This window comes from Apteryx rowi, unplaced genomic scaffold (genome assembly GCF_003343035.1).
Source record: "Apteryx rowi isolate R43461 unplaced genomic scaffold, aptRow1 scaffold_881, whole genome shotgun sequence".
NCBI classification, from domain to species: domain Eukaryota; kingdom Metazoa; phylum Chordata; class Aves; order Apterygiformes; family Apterygidae; genus Apteryx; species Apteryx rowi.
The window spans coordinates 199,320-226,921 of NW_020451184.1; the positions used below are offsets into that span (position 1 = coordinate 199,320).

A 27,602-nucleotide genomic window follows, 5' to 3' on the forward strand; every position below is an offset into this window, starting at 1 on the left:
AATCATTACATAATTGAATATTTTCTGTAGAACAGCCAGAAATGATATGGAAAGGGCACTGCTTCTTAGTCAGAAACAAATGGAAGAGCGTGTTTTCATAGTTGGCCTTAATGGCCAACTTCAGTAAGCAAAGTGGTTTAATGAAACAACTTGCTTGCAGAAACAGATGCAGCAGGATATTGAGTTCTAATTTTATCTATATTTTATGGGCATTCAGAAACCAAAGCATCTGTGATTGGTGCTTTGCAAACACAAAGTCAGAGGCTTTGCCTCTGCCCTGAGGAACTTCCGGGACCCCCTAAGACAAGACCCAAGAACTTGGTGTAGCAGAGAGGGACAAGTGATGAGAGTAGCAGCAATAGCAAACCTTGTTAGAGAAACTGGGTTTGGACACAGTTTGAAGAATTTTAAATAAGGAGAATATCTTAGTGTTGCTAGTAGTCCCAGTCCTTGAGATAGGACTGTTGTTTTTTTTTTGATTAGATAGAAGCAGCTTGATGTTCAATGACTTCATCTCTTCCGGCTGAGTTATTTATGTCTAAAAAGATAGCTGTGCTTACACTGCAGTCTTTACTTCAGTGGGCCAGAAAGTGACCTCTCTTTCTCATCTACAGATGCACTTATTTTCATTACTTGTAGGAACCTAGTATCTTTGAGAATTTGCTGTCCCTGTGTCAAATTTGGTTGAAACTGGTCAGCACATTCAAAAGTTACAGGGGTAAGGGAGATCAAGACTGAAACAGTTGGACAGACAGCTCAGCCACATAAGCCTTGTTCCTTTAAGAAACATGCTAAAAAAGATAATATGTTAATAATAACAGTGAAGGTGCTGTAGAAAGTATAATGTTGTTAGGCTATTTATTTTGAAAAGGGTTTGGAAATTTGAAAGTGAAAGGTTATTTGCAGTAGGATCGCTATCTGAAACCCACATTTGGTGGTTTTGGCTCGCTGGCAGGAGGCCAAATGCACTGGTATTTTCTGAATGGGAGACTGCATGATGCAGTGAATGGAGCAGCAGCACAGGAGTGAGGATACTGGATTTGTAATCTCAGTTTTGGTGAGTCCCTCCTCTTTGAGCTGGTACCGTCACTAAGCCCATGTGTGCCTCACTTTCTCTGTAAAATGGAAAAATAGAGCTCACACTTTTTACAAAAATTATGCTGGCACTTATGGATGAAAAGAGCTATAGAAATGAAAGATGGTGACGAGTGGTGAAATATGGTCATAGATCAGATGAGCCAGGAGGCCGAGTTTAATGCAATACCATATCTATTACTGCATTTTATGATTTTTGCCTTTTTTTTTTCTAAACACTGCACCAGATGAATTTATGCTTGTACAGAAAAGTATGATTTACATCTCAGCCAAGGAGATTCCTTCATGCCATGTGAAAGTCCAAAACACAGCTGGCAGTGTTCATGGAGGAATAAACTGAACAAATAATTTCTACAAGGTATGGAGTGCACCTCTTGCATTAGATGCTTTAAAGTTTATGCATGAAAGATACAGTATCCCATAAGACTGAAAAAAAAGAAGAAGTAAAGATCCAAAAGAGAAAGCTGGAGTATACCAGTCCAAGGTTATGCCTATTCGAGAACTGTATGCTGAGTGTATTTTTTGTGACTAAATCAATAAACAGCACTAAAAATCTGAAATCATGGCAGAAGTGAATATATATCTTTAGAAAATCACCCCACAGGGCCTTCATCCAGGAATTGCTTAATATCCCCATTTTATTCAACCAAAATAAGCAAGGCCATCAAATAAAATCCCTGAGTAATTGTGGTACAGCTAAAATCATGAGTCTAAGGCTGAACTCCCTCTTAGGTGAAACAGTTTGAAATTTATCAGAATAAAGTTGTTCTTCCAAAAGCATAACATTAAACTACCGTGTGTTTGAAGTAGCCAAAAGATCCTTGCACAATAACACAGTTCTGCTGCTGCAGAGAAATGTAGCCCATGCAGGTATTTTAATACTTGCAGGCAGCTGAACTACAAATAATGTTTATTCCTGTTGTGTCTTATCTGTGTATCGTCTTTAAACAGTACAAGCAGGAACCTTTGTTATTTCTTTCATTATACTGTCAGTGCAAGGTTGTACTGACAAACCCTGTAGTTTGAAGTTGTTAGATGTTCTTAATACACATACATGCTATGTGCAAGGCAATTTTTTTTATTGCTGTCTTCTGTTATAGTTGTCACTAATAATAATGAGAAAAACTATCTTTAATTACACGTTACCAGTCATTGGAATGGTATGAGTGTCTCAGTATGTCGAGTACAATTTCAGTACAATTGATATATATCATGTATACAAGTATTCAATTAATGTAACATTGTGGAGTTAAAACAGTCATAAGGAAGTGCGTCAGGCTTTTTGGAATCCATTCCTCATTTGGGGAAGCAAAATGCAACTGTTATATGAGTGACCTTTTAGGCCCCATCCGTAGCTGTGCTCCGACCGTCCTTGTTCTGGTTTTATTCTGCAAAGCTGTGCTTTGCTACCTGCGGTGGAGGCAAAGGGAGAATATGGGAAATTTAAGACACAGGTATGGCCCTGTTCTTTTAGGTGCTGATAGGTCTCTGCTGCACTTTGTAGGTATTTAGAGCAGGTTCATGCGTAAGTTATTTAAACAGTGTTTGAGTAGTCTGTGGCCAGCAACCTGAACTGTTGTATACCCTGGGAAAAAATGCGGGAGGTGGCATCCTGCAGGAATAAAACTTTACTGCATTAAGACTGCAGTATGCTAATAGCTGTCAAGCCTCATGTGCTAACTGCAAGACTTGCACAGTGGTCTTCTTTCTCCTCCTCCTCCCTGTTCCCACCCCCAAAAAGCCTGTAACGCATTTGAGCCATGCAGCACTGTAGACTTTGCAGTGCCTTTTGCCTCCATACATAGGAGATGTTGGCCAGGGTGTCGCTGCTCTGGGCTGCAGGTGGGTATGTGAGAGCCTAGCCTCGCTGTAATACCCAGGACGCCAGAAATATCCTGTTGTTTGACCCAGTGCATTGCTGTCTCCCGTGCTGGAAAAAGGGTCAGTGAGTGGTCTGCACGTTAGTCTAGTAACTCAGTGCATGTTATTGCCATCGTACGCAGAGATTTGGGCCAAATCCAACAGCTCGTGCTCAGACAAAAATGCCATCATTCCCTTTATGGACAGTTTGGCCAAATCTAAAGAAGGTGGAAGCCTTCTGCCTGTAGAGGCTTTGTCGTACGAGGCTTAGCGCCGCTGTCATGTTTACTGCACATGCTCCAGTGCCACATGTTGTGGAGCCTGCCCTGCTTAGCATATTCATGATAATTTGAGTCCCACGGGCAAAGAATATTCTTCTTATATCTTCTTCCCCAGGCTGGAGCTCAAAGAAGTTTCCTCCTGCTTCTTTGTAGGGGAAAAATCATGGATCAAAGTTTCTTGCTAAACACTTAAAAATACACAGAGCAGATCTCTCTGTTCCCCTAAGGGACCTATCCCTCTAGCTGATATGGAAAACAGTCTGCGGCAGATGATGGGAATGATACTAGACATTGAATTCTAGGCATTGCACCTGACCTGCAAAGCTTTAGACATGGCATTTCCCCATCTTATTTGACTTGTCCTTTACCCATGTTATGTACCAGTACAAAATGTATTCTTTTCACTATACTGTAGTTGTTATCATACTCAGCTGGCCTGGATAGTGTCCAAATACAGTGGATTTTGGAACCTGTCATTAGGCAATCAAGTTAAAAACTTTTGGGCCAGTAGTCTTAATATATGTATATTAATATGTTAATATATTAATTATTGTATTAATATATTTTTTTATATTTGAAAATACTACTGATTAAGATTTTTTAAATGGTCTTTTTTTGCTTTTATAGATGTTATTTTGGGGTCTTCAACAGAAGATTTGGGTTCCTGTTCTCAGAAAATGTCTCTGAAAATTAGGCCCCAAAATGGAGTAATCACAATAATTTTTGAAGACGTGGGTTTTTGTTTTTTTTTTTAATCTGAAGGATTACAGTTTTCTAGGCATAGATCTTCCAATTCAGCAATGAGAAAGACATACTTAATGTGAAACTTGGTCTGTCTTCAGTGCAATACCAGTTTTGGTCAGTGAAGATGAAAAGGATGAAGATTAAGTACATCTTACTTTATGTTAACTTTCTGAAAGTCAAATGGCCAGGCTAATTCCAGAGTTCCCTTGAGAGTCAAATGAGAGAAAGGCATCTCCAAGCAGCAACTTAACCTATCCTAAGACAGAGACTTAACATATCTAAATTCATGCTGAGTAACAGATCATAGGATTAGTATGTGCACAGCTCATAGCAGGTTTAGTGTCATAGTAACATAAGGGTCCATCACAGAAGGAAAATTAATTCAGAGAAAACTACAGTAAATTAAAACCCCACGGCTGCAAAACTAATGCAACTTTGCATCTGGGAAAAGAGAACAGCCCAGGCAGGTCATGGTGTGAGACTGCCAGCCTGTCCTACCTGTCCTCATCACCAGTGCTTTGTAATTTCCCTAACAAGCTTTCTCAGAGACATGCTGAGCCCGCGGACCCAGGAAAAGGCTTGAGCAGCCACGAGCCCCTTGCAGCAGCCCGGTCGCAGCGGCCAGGCTCGCAGTGGCAGGAAAGGCAGAGGACGCAGGCCCTCTGCGTGGGCTGCCGTGTCACGGAGGAAGAGTGCACCACGGCTGTGCAAGGTCCTGGTGGCCCTGCTGAGGCAGGGACAGTTGCGGTGGCACTGGAGGTTGTGCCTTGAGGGGTTCGGGCCGATGAGCGTTGCGTCTCTTTGGGTGTCTGGGGTAAGGGTGATGGCAGGGATCCAGGGAAATCCAGGTGTAGGACAGAAACGAACAAACCTGCGCTGCACTTGCTCGTATGGGTTTCATGGAGACAAGCTAGCGACTGGAGCGCCAGGCTGTGTCTCTGTTTGGGGCGAAAAACAAGTGAGGGCAGAGTGGCACGCTGTGCTGATACTGCTGCTCTCTCTCCTGCCCCACAAGGCGGCTGGACTGCAAGATAAAAGGGAACCGTTTAATCTTTGCTGCTCCATCCTGCTGCTCCAGGCAGTCCTGGCCTGGCTGGCTTATTATAAGCAATCAGTGGAAAGAGAGAATGGGTATTTTTTCCTAAAGTGCTTTGGGAGACTCCTGACGTGAACAAGGACAGTTGCCTTCTGCAGCTAGGCTCGTGCGAGTATTTCGCATGTACTTTAAAATATCTCCGTTTCCTGTCAATTAAAGTTTCAACGTATGGAGAGCCTGAGTGTTTTGGTTACAGTAGTCAAGGGCTTCTTTAACAGAAAGTGGGAATATCTTACAATGACTGCTATAGGCAATATTTCTAATGCTTCAGGATGTATAAGGTGTAATAGATTTGTCCAATAGCTTCAAAAAACCCAGACCATTATAGCTGCATGTTAGTCACCAGGGCTCTGTCCTACCTGCAGAAAAACTGCTTCAGATTTCCATGTGGAAAAATTAGTGCCTCATTAAAGCTAGACAAGTCTGACATTTGCTTTCTGGCTGTGGTTTCAGGGGCCTTTTGTCCCTCAAACAAAATATGAAACTGCTCCAGTAGATGTGATAGCAGCAACCGGACTGCAATTTTAGAAGGGTCTTTGACCTTAACCAGACAGAACGTTTGATTCATCCTGCAGGTGGTGGAGTACTGCCAGAAATCACTGGGAGATGACCTTAGAAATTATTCCCAGTTCTGATTTTTGTATTCTAATAAAATTCTTGTTGTACAGGTTAAATACGCTGCCCTTATATATTTTCTTTTTCTAACCTAATGCCAAAAATAACTTACTTGCTCTTTATTTCTTTTTGCATTGATTTCTCAGTGCTTCAGTGGTTAGATGACATAACTACTATAATTGTTTTAATACATTAGCAGCAAATTATATATTGATGTTCTTTTTTCCATTGACCTTTCTTTCTCTACATAATTTTCATTTTTTGCTTCATACTGTATCCATGGTGGCATAGCATTTTTAGAGTATTTGATTTTGGGATAAGGGCTAATCCTGAAAGGTCCTGAGTGCCATTGCCATCTGCTGAACTCAATGGAAATTTGAGACTACTCAGCACCTTGTAGGACGTGACCAATATCTTGCCAGATCAGAGATTAATGATAGTGGTTTGCATTTGCTGTTTGTACTTAGAGACATCCTGAGATTTTTAGTAAATTGCTAGGGAATCACAGATTATTGAGAAACTTCTGTCCTGAAAAATAGTTACCCTTAAATCCTTTTACCGTTTCTGTAGAATAAGCAATTTTCTGATTACTAGCTACAGCTTGCTGGACATGCATTTGCATTGCTAAAAGGTTTCAGAGGATTGCATAGTATTGCATGTAAAAAAGCTACGTTTGACAGTTTCTGCCTTGGGGCGTGATTATAATTTTTCTCATTTTTATGGACAAGAGTAACAGGGGTGACAAAAATGTATCAAGCTTAAGAGCTTTCAGCACTGAGAGGCTGAAAAATTTTAAAATGCTTTGCTGTGACCCTTTTCTAGTTTATTTTGAACTCAGTAAGTGAATATTTAAAATGGTTAAAAAATGACTATTCCCTATAGTACAGTAAGTAATCAGCATCCTTTTTACTGAAGCACAAGGATCTCCTCTTTCTGTCTGCCCAGCTGTAACCCCCTCTTATAGGGCTGCTTTTCTGTGATTGTGAGAAAAGCAAGTTTTAACTGCTTCTGGGTAGTTATAACATTGCTAGCCTCATCTGTGAGAATTTTCTTTTAAAAAACTTTCCAGTGTGTGCCTTTAAGTCATAAGGTACATTAGCATTGCTGAGCCCAACTTTTCAGTCATGTGTAGGAAGATATAAACCCCAAAGAATTCTGTTTTTTTTGTTTGTTTGTTTGGTGGTTTGTTTGTTTGTTTTTCCAAATATTGGTCTGGAGGATGAACCTCACTAAATCTGATAGAAAAGTGAGTGGTTCCGTAAGGTAGGGATAATGCAGCGAATGTAAATGAGAGCAAATTTTGAAGTCGTCAGTGTTTTTTCATTCGAAATTCTGGCCAACACTGATACGTAAGAAGATACGAGGAGCTGACCATATGGTCATCCCACTGTATTCGCCATAATCACAAATAGGAAATGACTTAACTGAGGAGTTTTAGAATTTTTGTATGTTACTGAAAATACATTTGTATTTATGTCATCCAGACTCTGGCTGATGCTAGATATTGACCTATACCTGATCGTATGAGGAACTGCATATCATTTTGCACAACATAGTAAAGCCTCCTGTTTAATGTGCAGCTACCAAAAACCACTAACAAAAGAATCGAGTGTCTGAGATTAGGCTGAAGCGCTAATCTATAAATCAGTCTGGTAGCCTCATCGATAATGTTGTATGCAGTTCATCTCATGGTGGATGCTATGAAACTTAGGTGTGTGTATTGGAGGCAGGAGGGGAGAGATGTTCAGGAGAGAATGATAAAGGCCAGGAAAACAAGCATCATATAAGGTGAGATAGGAAACTTTCAGGTTGTATATCTTAGGAATAAGAAAACAAGAAGGCTGTGATAAAACTATACACTGGTATAAGGTATACAGGAATTATTGTTCAGCAACAATGAAAAGGTAATAAAGTCAAAATCCTGTTCTTCGGAATAGGAATGACTCTCCAGAGCTACTATTACTGAGCTCAGGTAAGGCTCAGAGATAGACTGGACGTTTACTTAGGTAACAAGAGGCCCAACTTTTTAATAGTTATTGCACTTTTTTTTTTCCCTGGGGTGAAGCTTACTATAACAAAGGTTAAGCTAGTTTTTAGGATATTAAGAAGGAGGCCCAACGTTGGGAGATTTTCTTGCATACGACCACTACAGAGTTTCTTGCATCTCTCTCCCTGAAAGATCCCAAGATCCTGTTGGCCAGGATCTAAGGCAGGATACCTTAGGTTGGCAGGATAGAGCCTCAGGTTGATCCATGTGTGGCAGTCACAGACTCCTGCCACATCTTGAGTTGACATTGAGGACACAGAGTAGAAGCTACCCATGCTGATGGTTCCTTTTCCGAAAATACCAGGGAGGTGCTGCTCAGCAGACACTTTCCCTCCTCCCAGTTCCTGCTGGAGAGTCTGCAAGGGTGGATAAGGCTGTATCAAAAAGCTAAAGGGCAGGTTAAGAGCTCTTCCTTATGTCATTTGTGGTTGTGTGACCCTGGCCGAAGCTCTGTTTCAGCATGTTCCTTGGTAGCAGAGAAGCACTCAAGGGAGACTCGGCGTGGTGCTTGGGTGTGCAGAATTCAAGCTGGATCTTGCAATGTGTGCAGGTGGTGGGTACAGTCATTTGAAAGGTGTTCTTTTATTTCCTTAACTTTGGTTCAAAATTTGTGACTGAAAATCAAGTTATTTGGCAAAGAGCAGTACTTATGATGGGATCTTTCTGTTTAAAAGTTAGGCTTCTAGTCTCGGACAGTAGAAAAAGATAAACACTTCCAGATGTGCTAGTTGCCCAAGATCTCAAAATCTCCCTCCAGGGATGTCAGCTCTCTCCAGAGACTAGAGGGAGTCTAGATAATGAAATTCCTAACTTGTAGATGGTTCAAGTCAAATGAGATGAATCTCACTTTCACTGTCTTTGAACACCTTTTCATTGCTATTCTGAGCTACCAGTATCTTCAGACTGGGGAAGAAAACCTAGTGAGGAGGAGGGTTTGGATGGGTCACCCACCATTTTTCTGCAATAAAGAAGCATCAGGGAAATGCACAACTTCTGGCCAGCAGGATATTATTGCATAATTGAACAGCTCAGCCAGGTGTCTTTCTAACAATGTTAGGGGGAAAACGTGCCCTGTGATGCGAATCACGTATGCAACGTGGTATCTCTCTTTCCCAAAATATCCCCCAAAACACTGAAGAGGTCTCATGACTGCACAGAACTCAGAGTTTGCATTGATGATTGAAAAATTCCCATGTAACCCACATCCCCACGTTCTGCTGCTGGATTTCCTACACACTGCACAGCAAACACATTATACACAGGATTTACATGCTTCAAAATGAAGACGATCTTAGGATCTTCTTCTTTCGGGATGTTTTTGAGACTGAGAGAGAAATTGAGGAGTAATGGCATTTTCCTTTGCTTGGAAAGTAATGAGTTTAGAGAGTAATTATTTTTTAGTTCAGGACATAAGTCTTTGTCCACTTACTCAGTTTAATTGTCACATACTCATTAATGAAGGCCACTACTTACGTAAACAAGTGCTATGTAGGGGCAAGGGTTGCTGAACTGACACTATTAAATTGCATTAAGGGTAGTTTTAACCTAATAATTAACTGTGAATTCCAGTGTCTTGCTTATTCAAGCGATTTTTTTTTTTTTTTTTTTTTTTTTTTTGCATTCTCCACACAGGTTTAGCCTCCTCCAGCAAATCCTCAGGGAAAGCTGAATACCTACTTTGCACAGAGTGGAAAAAGACTTGCATTCCAGTACTTTATCTAAATTTTCTTATAATCTGATTTAGTGTAGAATACAAGTCTAAAAAACCCTTAGATCTTTTTGTAATTCTTGCACGCCATTCACAATGGATTTGTACAGTGCAAAATGGGGGATTTGGGTTCAGAATGATGATAAGTTTTCAAAGAAAACGGATGAGTTGTTGTTCTTTGTAGTTTAACAGATTTCATTATTACTGTCACTCCAACTAACAATATGTGGCATAGACGATCTGCAGATAAAGATGTACAGAGTATAGACTCTGTACTTGCTGTATATGCAGAGTCAATATGTTTATATACCTCTATTCCTTTTGCAAACCATGTAGTTACATGAAAAATAAAGTTATTAAAAACAAGAAAAAGGCTAACAGGATTTTAAATATTATTTTTGAATAGAAGACAGCAAGCAATGGAAAAGAAAGAAAATAAAATGGTGTAGAGTAAGAAGAACAGGATGTGAAAAATTGTTCTGTAAAGTCAGATACAAAAGAGAATGGTTCTCATCATCTCAGCAATCACAGTTGTGGAAGGACTTTTTGGGAATATTTTTCATCAACTTTTTTTTTTTTTGATAGACATTGAGAAGCAGCAAAACAAAAACTATTCAGGACATAACAGGATGATCAGAAAACCAGGACAAAGTGGAATTTATCTTCAACTTATCTCTTCTTGTAGGTATAAAGGAACTTAATGATTCTGAGACCTGGCTTTGGGAACAGTTTTATCTGGCTTAGCTGGACTGAATGTCTAATATTAGTGATGGAGCAACAAGTGTGTTTTGAATATATTTGATCTATTAAACATTCATAATATAAATGTGTATATAGTTTTGTTGTAGCTCTGGTGGTCTTAAGACACTGGTAGCTACACATGCATATTAGTGTAAATATATATATGTATAGGCATGCAAACTGATAGGTGGGCAGTTGGATATATCCATCTATAACACAGAAATATTTCTCTACTTATTTTCTTTCTTTTCTTATTCTATGTGATAGCTAAACTGATTTTTTTTTTTTTATAAAAAACTGTCCTCAGATCTATTTAATAAAAAGTATTTGACTTTTATTTCATTTGACAGAGGCACTTCACCTTTGGCTTAAATCTATTTTCTGTTTATTTAACAAGTGATTTTAAGTTATGTACGTAAGAATGCTCTTCTGATGCCTTGTCCTGCTTTTGGTAGCTTAGGAAAATGTCCAAGTTTGAGAATAGCTTACAGGTCTTAAACATGGAGATAACATAAGGTGTACTGCATTGTCCTGATTTGTTAACTGTGTGTCGTGGAAGATTTCTGGCTATCGCTCCATATTCATTTTGGTTCTCAGGCTCAGTAATTGATACCCTGTCTAGAGAAGGGTTTGCAGAAGAGATAAATCAACAACAGAAAAATAAAATTTGTTTTATAATCCCACATGAGAAACTCATTCTACGCTTCTACCATTTAAAATTGTGTATATATAAAAAATACGCTCTCACGCTGAGTCAACATTTGTTGAGTTGCTTTCTTAGAGAGAAAGGGAATGGTCTGTTTAGAGAGGAAAGAGTGCATACCGAAAGCACCAGGGACTCCTCTGGGTTTTGGAAGTCCATGGGAGTATACTGTGTGTTGCTTATCCAAATATATGACTTTGCATTGTCTGTGGGGCTCTGGGCCCCTTCCCAGCCAGAGAAACCGTTGTTGCTGCTGGCTCTCATCACCATACACTGCAATACATTTATGCAGTACACTTGCAGCTTCTCTTGCGGACGTATTGCTGGTTCCTTTAGTTACAACTTGACACAAATGTTCCCTTGGAAATTGGTGTGCATCTGAATACCTTATGTCTCTTATATTACCTCATGTATCTTGTATGTCTCGTATTGCTCTTTCCATCCCTCGCCCATCCCGAATGTACCTTGTAGAAGGATTTGGATATTGCAGAAAGATCATAAGAGGAGTACTAAAAGCAGCCAGGGAAGTTGGTGCCTACGCTGCCTTATTTCACTTGGGGAAAGGGGGATGCACACAACCTGTGAGACATTGTCTCAGCAGAAGCTGGTGTGCATAGATTATTTAATACCAGATAAGCATAGTGCCTGCTTTTTTATTATTTTTATGCTTACAGTATGATATTGAGAGCATTCATTCAGTGTGGCAAGATTGCTGCCTAAGGCTGCCCCCAAAGAGCTGCAAGAGCAGTAGCCCATTGTACTCATGCTGTTTCTGTTGCATGTCTTAATGAAGCTTTAAAATGCTTGAAATTGTCTTTGAAATGAAATATTCTGTAGCTGCGAGCTAACTGCATACTTTGTAATAATTGCTTAACCAAATAAATGAAAATTGGGAGGAACAAAGAAAGATTAGATTGATGGCTAAAAGAAAATGATTAAAAAGATTCATAAAGAAGAGAAATTAAGAAAATAGCATCACAGCCTTTTGCACAATGAAAGACATCTTCCAAAGGTAGTTTTTTTCAACTGCTAGCATGCATTTTATTCTCCCTCTTTGCTACAAATACTAGAAAAACCTATTCTGTGAGAAAAATGGGGAAAGTGGTCACAGATCTATGCAGAAATTGGGACATCGAGTGAAATTTAAAAGCTGAGGTACGTATTTCATTGCCTTTCAGAGGGGGGTAGGGTACGCTGTAAGTAAATAATGATTTCACCAGAATTGCCTTTTTTAAAACTCTTAAATCAACTGTGATTAAACAGGAAAACCTCAGAAAGATTTTTGTTCATATTTATGAAATCAACTTGTACTTGTTCTTCATTCACAATTCCTGCTTTTAATAGTGACCCTTAGTAAAACAGAACAAATAATTTGCAGTGAATAAATTATCATGTTAACCAGTCTCTCTGTTTGCGGGTTAGGACCAGTAAATCATTATTTGTGGAAATTTGTTGATGTTCAAAAGTATTTGAGAAGTTTGCAGATTTTTTAAATTACAGTGCATCTGAGAAGAAAATATAGAAAATAGTTACAGTGAAGAGTAGTACCTCGGGGAAGTACATGCAAATTGGTGCAGATGTTTTAAAATATGAGTATTATTGTAACATCCTGTAATAGATATTTAATCTAGCAAAAACACTTTCATTGCCTACATGTTAAAGTAATTTAACAGATGAGGGACACTATTAGTGGACCACATATAACATCCAGACTTTTTGTTCAAAACATTTCTTCAGGTTTTACATTTCTAAACAAGTTCAGAGGCAATTCGGAGAGATTTAGCCCATACGTAACCTGTAGAAAATGTAATTTATGAAATTTTCTTCTCTTTTTTCCTCTGTATTAAATGAAAAATATCTTCCTGTATACATATCCGAGACTTTGAGGTGGTATCTCTTGTTCTGATAAGGTTGTTAGAAGCCAGAGACTAAGCAGATGTACCACTGAGCGTGCAGAGGGAGGGGGAGATGAATTCTCTGCGCTAGGGAGTGACGTCAGCTGATGGCGGTTGTCATAATTCCATTTAAGTGAGCAGAGCTGTGCTCCTTTACTCCAGGTAAGCATCTGCTGCCATCATATTATGCTAAGAACTTGAACAGGAGTCTGGAAGAATATTGCAGAACTGAGCTGGAAAGCATGTTGCCACGTTTTATGTTCATTCACTTATGGATGGGTTAGCAGTGAAATGTAAGATGTACAGAGAGCTTAAAAATAGTTGTAAGCCATCATAACAAATGTACTTTTTCAGTCTGCCATTCACCAGTTTTTTTAAAAGTGTATTAATAATATCTATAGTCTATTTTTTTGTTAAAATAAATTAAATAAATTAAAAAGCAAAAAAACCTCAAATCACAACAAACCCAACCTTTTTGTCTTTTTTCCTACCTTAAGACTTTGGGATGCTGGAAGACTTGAAAGTAGACATCTGGAAAACGGATCATAGATATTAAAAATAATTTTTAAATCAGAATTTTAACACCAGTTAGAATAGCAAAGTTGCACTTTTCTGAACAACTGCAGAAATTCATTCATTGTAAGCATTACAATTTGGTTTCAGCTAGTACTTAATATTTTTGTCAACATGTAGCTATGTATTGCTAAAACTCACATATCAGCTATAATAAAGCAGAAGGATGTTGTGGAAATAATCTGTTGTAAATGTATTTTTTCTTTAATAAGGATCACTGCACAGTTATACAGTTTAGTCAAGAACTAAAATAAGAAATTAGATGTGGTTGTTGACTCCAAGAACAGCAGTTTCCAAAAAAAAGTTTGCGAAACCTCTACTAGCTGCATTGTATCTTCCAAAGGATGTGTAACAGAATGAATAGATGACCTTTTAGACAGAGAACAAGCTGTTCACAATGTTTTTCACTTACTGAGACAATATATTCTTTTCATACAAAGATAATACTTTCCACAGTTTTAAATAATGTTGATGAAATATAAAGAATTTAATGGTTTTATTTCTGAGTGCAAGGTTTTAGCTATGCATCTTCAGATCAGGAGTCTTTCTAGAGACCAGCTGTGCAAAATGCATTGATCTAGCTAAATTTATGATGATGATGATGATGATGACGTATATTTTTAAGACAATGGAGGTATTTTGGATCCCGTGCTGATAGGATGGAATATCATTAGCTATCCATCCATGTGGTATCCATGTGATATCTGTCTTTGAATGATATATGGAAGAATTCTTCTCGTCATCCTGCACTGCAGCTATGGGGTCAATAATTTACTGGCATGGTTCAAGGCATTTTTATTCTGAGGTTAAAAAGACTGATATAAAATTCTTCCATCTGTTTGGAAAAAGCTAAAGATTGTGTTGTTTGGGTAGCAAATGCAATCCTAGATTGCGTGTCACATGTATGAGTAATTTACTAAAACTGGAAGCAAATTTGTTGTTCAGTTTAGAATTAGAGGATAACTTAGGTTGGAAGGGACCTCTGGAGGCCACCTGGTTCAACCCTTGCTCCAGGAAGGTCCAGTAAGATCAGGTTGCTCAGGGCCTGGTCCAGGCAAGCTCTGAATATATCTGATGTTGGAGATTCTGCAAACTGTCCGGGCAACCTGTTCCAGTGGTTGGCCATCTGCACAGGAAAATGTTTACCCTCACATCCAGACAAATTTTCCCTTGCTGCAATCTGTGATCGTTGCCCCTTGTCATTTGCCTGCACACCTCCAGGAAGAGTCTGGTGGAGTCTTACCTTTACCCTGCTGTTAGATAGCTGAAGACCACAGTAAAATCCCCCCACCAGGCATCATCTTAGAGCTGAGCAAACCCAGGTCTTTTGGTCTCCCTTCATATGTCTATTGCATGCTCTAAAGGTTTGGAAAAATCCTAAAAGTAATATGAGATGGGAGTGAGGAATGAGAAAGTTATATTGAAGTCAGAATTGACAGTACATTTCTGCTTGAAAACCTGAGGTACTCCAATTGCAGTGGGTAGAAATGTTAGATCACCAAGTGTCTTCAGCCCGTTGTTATAACACTGACAAAAACAGATGGAGGAATGACAGAAGTAGAAAAAACTTGGTAATGCAATTAAATAAAGCTTAGAGAAAGCTTCTCAACAGTTATAGTGATGCCTACAAGACAGATCAGCTTAAAGATTTAACCCTCTGTTTATTCTTGCATCTCAAATAATCTCTCTAAAAATGTTGCATTTGCATTTCCAGAACAATTTATTGAAGCTGGTGGAAAGGTTGCTTTGCTGGGACTGTCTAGCAGAGCCAGTTGGGATAGTAGTGTTTATGATAAGGACTCTTATTTATTAATTCCTGAACTATGGCTTGTTTTGCATACATTCCCACTTGTAGTTTCTTTGAGCATTGAGGATATGTTTGTTTAATAAGGATCTCATCTCCTCAGTGACAACACATTGTGAACTGTTGCAAGCTTAGTCTTCAAATCAATAATGTATTACTTGGACTTGAATTCTCATAATTTTTTTTGAGTTTCTATTCCTGCCATGCAAACTAACAAGAATAGATACTCTTGTTCTCATCTCATTAATATATTGTACCCTGGGATTTTTTGTCTTCCTCTGCAGAAACTCTCCTGGATGACTTTCTTCTCACATACACAGTCTTCATGACAACTGATGACTTGTGCCAGGCACTTCTGAGGCAATATCCTTTATTAACTGATGTATACACAGGCATCACACAATTACACCTAGATCTATATATTTTTAAACCTTATTATATCAAAAGTAGTAAATTGCATGCCTGGGAGGATTAGTTTTGCTTTTTGCATATTGATGTTATTGAAATGCAAACTGCATGTGACTGTTTTGAGGTTGCATGTGAAAATGGTGAGAAAAGAGAGCTCTTGTCTAATGGTCATTATGGTATGCCTAGAAAATGGACTGCCTCTGTGGTTTTTGGCATCAAATCCCCAGAAATGTGTAAATGAATTGGAAAAAAAATCAGGAAAGTGCAATGGGAATGATCAGCATTCTAGAAAGTATGATCTACAAAGATGAATTGGAAGAACTAGGAATTTTTTTGCTGAAAAAGGGGAAACCTTAAATGGAACAGTCTTCAGGTACCTGGAGAGGAAGGGAAGAATCTGTTCCTATATTGGGGGCAGATAGAAGAAGAGGCTCTGAGATTAAATTGCTATAAAAAAGTTTCAAGTTAGATACTAGGACATTTTTTTACATTAAGAAAAGTGAAACAGAGTAGACTATTTGAAACATGATAGAATCTTTGATATTAGAGATTTTTAAGGAGAAATCATAAAATATATTCCAAAAATAACATAAGTATAATTCATTGTCTCTTAGGGCAGGGAGATGGAGTAGCTGATCTTTCAAGGTCTCTTCCAGTCCAGTCTTTATAATACTTGGATTTGGATTCAAACCTGTAACTTCCAAAAGTTCAGGTTATATTGTTATGTTGACTTAAGTAGATTGTAGAGAAAGAGATTCACATTGGAAACATGAAATCTGAATTTGGATATGAGTTCCTCTAATTTGCACGTGCCCATAAATATATATATATATGTTCTCCTATAAAAATAGCATTATACATGTAGAATTTGCATGGCTGCTGAATCAATAATCAGAAAATTCCTGCTCTGAAGCTGGATGTGTAAAATTAAATTTGTCTCTGAATAAACCTGCATTCATAATTTCAAAACATTAGATATCCCAGTATATTATTTGAGGGATATTATGTGATCACATGTCTGAAGACAATTATTACAATGGAAAAATTTAAGAGGTAAAAGGGAACTGATTGAGTTCAGTAGTTTGCCTCCCTTTTTAGAAGTTCTTACTATGTGAGTATATCAAATTAGTATATTTATCTTGTCTCCATACAACCTCATAATAAACCTGTGTATCATATATTAATGTTGTTTCCTCTTCATTCTTAAGTTTCTTACTTGAATAAAGATGTCATTTTCTATTTTTGTATAATATTGTATATATTTGTATAATATTATGATGGATTAAATCCCCTTTTTTCATTCTCAAATATTAATGTCGTGTGCATTAGTAGGAAATTTTATCCCTATGTTCATAAATACATATGTTTGTATATGCGCATATTTACTTCACAAGAGTTTTTGAAAAATGTATTGAAACAGATGCCTAATTCTTAGTAACAAAGCAGATCTTATGAATGCTGTTTTTGTTTAAAGCTATATATGTATTTGTGTGTGTATATGCTGTGTATATATAAAGCTATATATTTGTGATAACATTTATAAAATAACTTCTAAAATCGGGTTAAAACCTATCCAGACCGTATATTAATTATTAGAATACCTGTATCTGTGTAATACATTTAAAAATATGTGAAGAGAAAAATGGGAGATAAGTATTTTACAATTTCTTTTCCTTTTATCCTGAGGAATAGTACATAACTCTAACTCATTTGGAAATAGAAGATTTTTCATGTATTGCCAATTACTTCCATAAACTATGGACTATTGTTTGAATGAACTTGCACCTGTAAAAAGAACTTGCTTTTCTTTTTTTCTTTTCTAAAAAATCGTCACCAGGGAAGGGACAGGAGCAATGTATAAAGTGGGAATCTTTTGTCATTTGGTGTTTCTGCTTTGTGAATAGAGAACAATGGTGGAAATAGATTCTTTTACCTTTTTTTTAATAGTGTTATTTCTGCTGATAACATAATTTGTGTAGGGAGAGAGAAGCTGACTTCCTCTACTCAATTTTTTTTGTTGTTAATGATGCATTGTCCTCCTTCCTACAGACATTCACGCTTGCATCTGCGTGTAGGACAAAGGTTCATTCCCATTTTACAGAAAAGATATGACTCAACATTGTATAATTCCTTTTAGATTGGTTTTCCTTTTATAGACTTGTCTCTCTAATTTATAAAGGAAAAAATCCTGCTGGCACAGAGGATGAACTCATATTTCTATTACTGAGCATTTCATTCCAAAAAGTTGATGAATCTCCTAAAGCTCCAGACAGGATAAAGCATTTAAAATGGAGGGAGCAGTGTAGTGAAGCAGTCTTTTATTAGCAGAACAAAAAGAGGAGTCTTTTCCATCACTTAATCTGTACTTTTCAGTGACACCATGGCATTTGTTCCTTAACCTACTGTACCTATTGTGCTAAGAACCAGCAAGGTAAAGAAGAAGACTCTGATGTATCCTGTAGGAAACGAAAAGTCTTGCATTTGGTGTCTCAATGGACTTCTCTCTACAAAGACTGGTTACATGAAGATGAACATTTAAAACAATTTTTAAAGGTATTGTAACCCGTTCTGATGCATTTCAGAATTGTTTAAATAGAACATTGTGTCTAGAAAGCCCCAATTGAAAAAGCATAAGGCATAATTTTTCATACTTAAATTTCTCCTTGGAATATTTAATGTAAAGTGATTTATGTCAGTCCTCCCTTGAAACCTTAAAGATAGTCAGTTTGCACACACAATCTGTTATGCCAATACACTCAGTAAAAACATTACATTCAAATGTGAAACTTAGAAATGTTGTCTTGAAAATGGGAAAAATATAGGCAGATAGAGATGTCTGACACAGATGGAGAGAATCCTTAGAAACATGGGTCTTCTCTGCCAGAACAGAGCCTACAGTCAGTATCCAGAGGAGCACGGACAAAACGGGAGTTTTGTGGTCCTCATAGCTGCTTTGTGCTGCTTTGCCTGAAACACAAAACACTATTCCGCAGTGTTTGTCAGGTGTGCGTGGAGAACTGGGCAGCTTTATGTACTTCTAGTAGATGAAAGTCTGTCCTTACTTGTAAGCAAGGACCCGATGATCTTTCTGAATGAGTTCTGGTTGCTTGTTCAATTGGCTTGTAAATTTGCAAATAGCAAAGTCATCGTTGGGCCAAGATCCATCTGGCTTTTTTTTTTTCTGCTGGTTGAAAGATGCAAGTATTTTGGGAGAATGTGCAAGATCTTCCTCCTTTCCTAAAGACTGACTCTTTTTCTTCAGTTGGAGATCTTGAGTTTTTTTTTTTTCTTCAGCCACGCACTCATGGCAAAGTGAAGAAATGCTGAACTAAAACTGAAGGTCCTGAGCGTCTCTTTTGTTTTTGGAGGAGGGCACGTTGCATATGGAAGTAGAGGCCTTAGGATTTTTGCTGTTGGGTACTAAATGTATAGTGCCGTACTAGAAAGTGGGCATCATTCCAGCCAAGAGTTAAGTTTTACTGTATTGCAGGTAACTTGTCGCAGGGCATGTCTTTCTGCCCATGAAGGTGGGTGACTGTATGCTGTTCTTGCACATACAAAATTGTGCTTGATGTTGCTGTGCAATATTAAACAGCGGTAATGTTGATGATGATTGAAGTTGTACGTGCAGAAAATAACATGTAAGGTTGTAATCCAGAATCCTTTGTTCTTGAAATGTAAGCGTGTAAGACTCTTAATTGGCTAAAGTAAACATGATGATTCAGCTCATACATATGATCCTCATCTACTCAGAAGGGAAAGAGAAGGATCTATGTGCAGATTCTGAAAAGGTATAGAGAAAACATTTGCCATGGTTTCAGTCATCAAAGTCAATACAGATTATTTACCTTTTATCTGAGACACTGTCATTTGCAATGAACTGAGGTTCCTGATTGATGATACTCAGAAAATGCCTCTCCTGGAAAGGAAAAGAAAGGTTTATTTGTTTATTGATTTAAAAGTCAGAGTATCTTGTTTTTTCTTATGAGGGACATTGGCTCAATTTGAAATGCATGCAAATACACAAAATAAAGGAAAAAATTCTTCATTTTAATAGTCTAAATCAAATTAACCTGTTGTTTCCATTGGTAAGTGATGATGGTGTGATATGTTCTCATGCTTGAGAATGTATCCTTCCGGTGTAAATCAGGTTTGATATAACAGCCACAAGTGCCATTTTAAATCTTCCTGTTTGTAGACTAATGAGTGTCAGCACTTTTGCCCTCTCACTTGGTGATGATGCAAAGAGTGTTTCTTCAAAGGCAAGCTGAACATTGAGTAGTCTGGAAATTTAAACAGGAACATTCTCTATTTATGGGTCTAGTGCAAAAATAATGATGAAATTTATTTTGATAGGCTAGTGCCTGATTTGATTTAGACTGCTGATGTGACATATTTATTTTTGAGTTATCAGATGTTTGCAGATACTGTTTTATTTTGTAGACAATATACAGGAATGTGTTAGATGATGTGTATGAATATCCCATTCTTGAGAAGGAGCTGAAAGAATTTCAAAAGATACTTGGAATGCATCGTCGTCAGTAAGTATTGATTATTTTTGTGGTCAAGCCTCCTTTTATTTTAGAGTGTTATTTATTCTTATTGGCATCTTGATATAATTCGGTAAAGATAGAGAAATGAGTAATGCAGGTACTGTAATCATTTTTACAAGTCATCTTTAAAGTAAAGCTAGATTATTCCATCTTCTCTGATGTTTGTGGGCTATCATCTTATTCTGCAATCACTCTGATCGATTTTGGTTAGGATGACTTGCAAGTAGAGCAATATCTCTGTGAAAAAGCTAGCAAAATTTGACTCATAACTCACAGTCTGTGACTTCAAATGCTGCGTACTCTCTCTCTCTGTGTCTCTCTCTCTCCCCATCTCTCTCTCTCTCTCCCCATCTCTCTCTCTCTCTCCCCATCTCTCTCTGTATAATCTGCAGTATTGAGAAGCAAATCTCTTTTGCAATGGATGTGTCAGGGTTATCATTTTGCTACTAATTATGGTATTTTTAAAACATGCTTCCTTGGCACATTTTTCCAGCAAACAGAATTTTTGTGTGGTTTGGTCATTTGGGAATTGGAGCTGTGACACTGACTGAGACCTGTGCCTCTCCCTGAGGCTCAAGCTGTTACCGGTGCTCTGGGAGCTCGCAGACTGGTAACATTTCTTTTTTCTCCAGTGATTATGCAACTGGCAGAAAACTTTCCTGGTTGAGCCAGACTCCCTTAGCTTTCATTGAAGGAGCTCTGCTGCCATTCTCTGGTGCCCATTTAATGTTAAAAACTTTCTGATGTTGCAAACTTTTTGATAGCTGCAACTTCTTTTTCCTAGTCTCTGGATGGAAAGAATAATTTGGATTTTTGCTTTTTGTTTCAGCACTGTAGATGAATATTCACCTCACCGAAAGGTAACACAGACCTGATTGTTATGTTGAGTGCTAGCTAATTTATAGTCTCACTTCCCCGTCCCTGCTTTCTCTCCTCTGTTTGTTTAGCTTCTCAATTAAAAGTGACTGGTGACCAAAAGTATGACAGGATGCATCAGTGAGACTAGACCGGCAACATTGCTTAAAGAATTTTTTTCTGCCAGCTCAGCCTGGATATCAGTTGCATGAACTAAGCTAAGGTGGCTGTGACAATATTAGCATTTTAACAACACGTTCTGAGATGTCAGAACTCAATAGGAGTCTAGGAGCATGTCCTTGCTTGGCTCGATAGATGTAGCAAACCTGGGCAAACTGATTCGAGCGCAGACGTTGACTGCGAATGTTGAGTAGATAGAGCAAAGGGGGATTTGTTGTGACAAGGACAGAGAAAGCAAGAGAGAAACATGAATTTGTGTCTATTTAACTGGAGGGAAAAGATGCAAACAGAGAGTGCTGGCATACAAACTGCATGGAAGTGGATTGTTGTGCTCATGAAATTTAGTGGACTGATGCTGAAGTGTGTAATAAGCTTTAAAGTGTTACTGTGAAAAAGGAGAAGGCAGAACATGAGATTGTCGTGAAACTGCTAAATAGGCCAATTGATAGTTGCTATTTAGGACCATATGTAAGAAATGAGCTACAAACATGATTATGGAGAACGCTGAAATGTGCAGGCTGCTTAGCCTAGGCATGTCTGGCTTCCTCAGAAATCCCCACCTTTGCCATTATTTAGTAAGGCAACTCCCAGTTTGCTTATCCAAGAATGGGTGGGTGGATTTCCTATACAAAACCCTTTTTGGCCAGACTGATGTTCTGAGTGCTGCATGCTATGAATTACTGCTTTGTAAAGGGCAGGAATGCAGAGAGTCATTGTTGTTTCTTTTTTCCCCCCCCCGCTCCCTCACAGAATAAAACCTTTTTCCAACAGTTCAGTCTAAAAGAGAACTGGCTGCAGCACAGAGGAACCATGAATGAAACAGAAGAAAGTAAGTATGATTTAAAGAATGGAGGAGAAACTTAGTGCAATGCCTTTAAATGTAAATGCAAAATTATTTTAAATAACAGCTGCCCTTAAGGTACATTTTTTTTAAACAGATGTACTCTTCTGAACAGGACCCTACGGCCACAAAAGAAGAAAAATTTGACTGTGTAGTATTACCTTTCTGCCCTGACTTTGCAGGGGTTCAGCAGTGAGATGATACCTCAAGGGCTTTTCCCCCATCCCATTCCTCCAACTCCTGTAATAAAGCTGTGTGATTCTCAGAAGTGCTGGCAGCCTATTGCCTGGCCTTTATTTCCTGCTCTGTTTCATGGTCTCAGTCTCTTGACCTAGATCTTGGTTGCGAAAGGTGAATAAGCCTGTCATGTTAAATGGGTCAGGATCCACTAACTCTGCGAACCTGTTTTCATTCCTTCTCTCCTCAAAAATGTTTCCACGTGGAATGCAAGGTACCACTGCAGTTTAATGTCAACCATTTCAAAATACAATTTCCCTTCACTGCTAGTAATGCAATAATAAAGCGAAGCTGTCAGCCTCCCATAATGCCTGTGAGAGCTGTAAGAGAAAGGAGACAGAGAGGAGAATGACACCATGTATGTAAGCAGAGAACAGTCAGAAAGACCTCCTACCTGGAAATCTCCCCCCTCTGACAGTATATCTTCATTTCTCACTGGGAACAGAAGTCCAGAAGTCCAGTTCAGGTCAGGATGTTATTAATGCTCATTTGTGATAAAAATAACAGCTATGCTCCTTTAATGCCAAGTCTTTCCCAACAATATATACTGCTGATAGATACTGTCTTTCCACATCTGAAATTCAAGATTATTTGAGCTTTAGGTTCACAAGCCTGCTTCCAGAAACATCATTTCCAGATGAGAACACCCAACATTCATTTTTCTTCTTAAAAAGTCTGAAACAGCTCATGGGGGAACAGGGAGGGAAGTGTACTGGCACAAGGGAGGAGGGGACAGGCGGCATGGCCATGGGAAAAGGCACAGGCCGGGCCCAGCAAGGCCAGCCCTGATTGATTTCAGTTGCTTTAAGAGTGTGAGCCATAGAAGACACTGGGACTGAGGGAATGAAGGCTCAGAAGTGGGGTTAGGGGTAGGAGAGACGGCTGCTGGGGTGGGCATCCACCCTGGTGCTGTGGCCCTTTGGGAGCTGAGGGGCTTCAGGTCTCTCAAGGGCTGTAGTGACAAACTAAGCAGGGCCAGGACAGAGGTTCGAGCAATGGCACATATTGTCCATACCGCTTAATTCTTCAGGCATTCCTCTGCGTGGTTTTGACCCGTGCAAACTAGCCACGCATTGCCTGGGCACAGCTGAGGGAAACATCACGGGCTGTGGAGTGCTGCCAGTTGACGGTGTTTGTGAGGGATGAGTTTATCCAAGCCGTTTATCCGTGCTGCTTGTCCTCAGGGCCAGAGAACAGACCTGACCCATTTTATCTCCCAATGTAAGCGTTACCAGGGTGACCTAGGGCCAGCTCTGCCCGTGCCCTCTTCCTCCAGCTGCGTGTTCCCTCCTGCGCCTTGCGGAGGGGCAGCACGGGCTTCTGGAAGGGATGTCATGGCTCATGCCAATAGATACCATAGATATGACATTTAAAAGGTGCATGGGGGAAGAGGCTTTCGGGAAGCAGTGTCATGATTGTTCTTGAATACCTGACCTCTAAGTTGGTTTAGTTCAATGTTAAACAAAAGATATGTCATTAGCCCAATTATAAAGTAATATATTGCTGTCATCTTCCCCTCCTAAATGACAGAGAGGAGGAGATTTCTGACAAATTCCCTGTAGGCAAGTTGTGTTGCACTCTGCATATGGAGGTCAAATATTCTTGTCAGTTTATTTATTTATTTATTTTATCTACCCAGTAATTTAGAGCACAATTTGATGTATTTATCTTTTCATGAGTTATACCCATTCTGAAGGGAGATTCTTCTGTAGGATGAGCATCTGATTTACTGTCTGTTAGCAGAGACAGGTTAAGAAAAGATTATAAAATGACTTTTATTTCCCAAGATTAAACATTAAGTTCCTCCTTCCTCCTCATCTTCATTTTGCTTTACTAGAATACAAAAAAAGATGTTCACTAAGGTTGAGTTCTTACTGATGTCTTCTGGCATGGTCTTAGTTAATGAAAGTGCCTGAAGCTGTGAAGATTTGTGGGACAAGCACAAAGCTATTGCTGCATACATCTGTCAATAAAAATGAGAAAAAAAAATCACTTCTGGGGGGAAAAGGATTGTCTTATACTATGATTGTAGCAACCTGTCTGCAATAAAAAGTACTAAAGTAGAGGAAAATGGAAAGTTTAATTAAGCACTTAAGTGAGTATGAAATCAAGAGTTGTGGCAATGATTCTCATTAGCAGATGTTGTCATTTTTTAAATATTTATGCCAGTCTGCTGCTCTCTTTCTTCCCTTTTAAGTGTAGCAGCTGTATTTCAAATAACTGGCTACTGCAAAGTCAGCAAAAATCGCAGACCTGAAGTTCTGGAAAGCAGAGGGCGCGTACATCACCTTTGTAGCTGAAATGAAGTACTGAGCTGACTGCAGCCTTACTGATGTGAAATCTCGCTCCGAGAGCTCTCAGAGCCTAACCAACTCATCGACTTCAGGGGAAATTATGAGCCCAGGGAGTTTCTCCAAGTCAGTCCCTTTTATATGTGCTGCAAGGGATTCAGGGAAAGCTGTTTGAAGTAATTGCGCTGCTCTTTGGGCAGCCTCTGCTTGTACTAAAATACCCTGGCAATGCATGTAGTTCAGATGTCTAGACAGATAAGCTGGATGGAGTGATTGCAGAAGGCTAGGGAGAGCTCTTCTTGAGAAGCAGGTGGCAGTGGAGGCGCAAAAATAATTTCTGCAGAGGATATGAAATGTACTGAAAGAATGCTGATTTATCTGAACCTAAAAGGGACAAAGGATGACAGCAGCTGAGTTTGCGAAGAAGTTAGAAGAGAAAGCTGGTCTGCAAGAAATCCTCGCAGTAGGAACTCTACCTAGGTCTCGCTGAAACGCAGCCGTGGGGTCTCTGTCTGCCCCTGTTGTTTCCCAGGGAGAGGAGGTGGGAAGGGGGGAATAATGATGTTTGTGCTTAGAGTATCATGTCCCCGGAGGTCAGCATGCAGCAGCAGCTGCTCCTACTGCCCAACGTTAGTTGGGCAGCAAAGGCATTGCCATGGTTGGGTTTGTGAAATTCACCTGTCTTCAATTCATACGTGTCTCTGTTGCTGAGCATGTCTTTCTTCCTTTGTGCAGTTTTCTGCCGTGTGTATATAACAGAGCACTCCTATGTCAGTGTGAAAGCTCAAGTATCCACTTCAGCTCAGGAGATACTGAAGATCGTAGCAGAAAAGATCCAGTACACGGAGGAGGAGTTGGCACTGGTTATAGTCACCTTCTCTGGCGGTAAATAACTTTCCTCATCTGATTGCTTATCTTTTATTGTATCACATAAGGGAGGGCTGACATTTTCTAGAGCAAGGATGCAGCTGTTCCTGTTCGGGCCCACAGCTGGATGGCTGCGGAAACAATAAGGAACTGCTTCCCAGAGAGTTGTTTCCATGGCAACAGCTAATTCTTGGGTACCATCGGATATGGCATTTCCTCACTGGAAAGGGAGTGTAAAGGACTCTGTCTTCAGCAGTATGTTACAAGATTTCTTCTTTCACGGATAAACCTCCCACTTTCACATTTAAATTAATTTGGAAGGTGATGAAGCATGATTTGCTTTAAAAATAAAAAAAAGGGAGCAGCAAGTACTATGGTGTGGTTGTTCCCTTGTTTACAGCCTGGGTAATGAGTATTCTGTAGTGGAAAGGAGGGAGAGAAATATTTGCACATTTGAGATAGTGAGAAAGTCTAAGCAGCATTTTTGTTTATATGAATCTGGCTTACAACTGACATTTTTTGCCTATTATTTTAGCATTTCTCATTTAACAGGAAAAGCTTACTGTCTCTTTAAAGGAAGATCAAACTGATTACGGGCTGATACTAGTGACCTGCCAAGCCCCAAATATTTTATTTGGTGTCTGTTATGTCTGAAGATCCTTGGGAAGTTGTTTTGCTGCTTGTGGCATCTTTTTGCTCTTAGTGAATATAAAGCAAGGAATTTAACTAGGTACATAGAAGTGAAAAGTTGGATCCACATAAAAGGGCTAAGACTTAGACTAGCTGGGCCATATTCTCAGCTGATGTGAGCTGGTGTAGATCCACTGTGACAAAGGATGAACCCTTAAAGACAACACACTCATTCTTACTTCTTTGTCAGTCTAGTTAAATGAAATATAGACAAATGCTGGGTTGTTTTGTTTATTTATTTGATTCAGAAGTGGAAGGTCACATTTTTCTCCCCCATGCCAAGCTCAATTAAATAGCCATGTTTTCTGCAGAGAACTGGTGTGGGTGGCAAGGAGATGGCATCTTGCCCCGACAATCCCAAGCCTGGGCGTGAAGCAGCCATGCGCTAGCATTCCCTGTAGGCGTCTTGGCCAGCTCATCTACATCATTTACAGGCGTATTTGTCTTACCCTTGCCTATGCCCAAACCCACCTGCAGCACATTTTGCAGCACTGCAAAATCACTGTGCTGCTACTGTTTTTCAGGTCTTGTGCTCCTGTTGAAAAGCAGGGCAAGTTTTGCTCTAATAGCAGTAAAACTGATGCTAGCTGCCTACTTAGCTAAAGAAAAGCAACAATTCATAAATAATGAAGCACACTGTTATCTCTAGACCATATTGGTTCCTGAGAAAGCCCCAGAATAGATACCATTGCCACTTGGCTGTTCATTTAGAAACGAAATAATTAAAACACAAACACAATAGAACTATCATTTGTTCATGACCATTTGTAATCCCCAAAATGTTATTTGGTCACATTAAATGAATTAATTGGAGGTACCACAACTGCAGTATCCTTGTTGTTAAGCATTGTCAGACATGTGTCACGTGCAATAAACGCTGGCCTGCCATACATTTTCTTTTCCTTATTGCTTGCTATTTGCATGACTCAGAAGTGTCTTCTGTCTTCCATCTGAAGGGCAGTAGTATGAGCCTTAAAGATCTCATTTTTAATGTACTGCTTAAATGAACAAGGAAGCTTTTTTCTTCAAAATCACATTGAAAAATCATACTTGTAGTTAACGTAAGTGTATCAGGTGCTACTATCAGTGTGAGCATGATTAAGGGGGAAAGCTAGAGGGTAATGATATTTTCTAATGAGGTTTGGCTCTCAAAATCTGATGGTTCCTGCCCCTTCCTCATGGGCCATGAAGAGTTCAAGGTAGCTTTCAAAATGCTTGGAGCACTTTTGAAAGCACAGTTTTTCAGCTGTATTCTGAGTTTTAGTTCATTTTTCCCTACAGCTTTCTCTGATGTATCCAAGATTGCCTAGTGCTGATCATGGATTGATTAGTACTCTGGAGTGGAAAAGAAAATCCTTCTTCTTTGATACCTTATTGGTGTGTCATGCTCTTTTACTCGGAGTCAATTGATTACTAAATAAATTGCTATAGTTCTGGATGGATTTTTCGAAATACAATAGTGCAATGACTCTTTTCACCCCTTCCTCCGCTGCTTGGGGTGAATTTCATCTACTTGGG

The 27,602-nt window shown here is 39.0% G+C and overlaps 1 protein-coding gene across 1 annotated transcript in view; it reads left to right on the top strand.

Moving 5' to 3' along the window:
• Positions 1-27,602, top strand: part of RAPGEF5 (Rap guanine nucleotide exchange factor 5) — a 137,629-nt gene that overhangs the window by 87,151 nt on the left and 22,876 nt on the right. The window contains exons 13-18 of the mRNA XM_026090916.1: positions 15,447-15,525; positions 17,979-18,123; positions 20,014-20,111; positions 20,953-20,983; positions 21,909-21,987; positions 25,263-25,412. Of these exons, the coding sequence (XP_025946701.1) occupies positions 15,447-15,525; positions 17,979-18,123; positions 20,014-20,111; positions 20,953-20,983; positions 21,909-21,987; positions 25,263-25,412 (582 nt within the window). The remainder of the gene's footprint in view (positions 1-15,446; positions 15,526-17,978; positions 18,124-20,013; positions 20,112-20,952; positions 20,984-21,908; positions 21,988-25,262; positions 25,413-27,602) is intronic.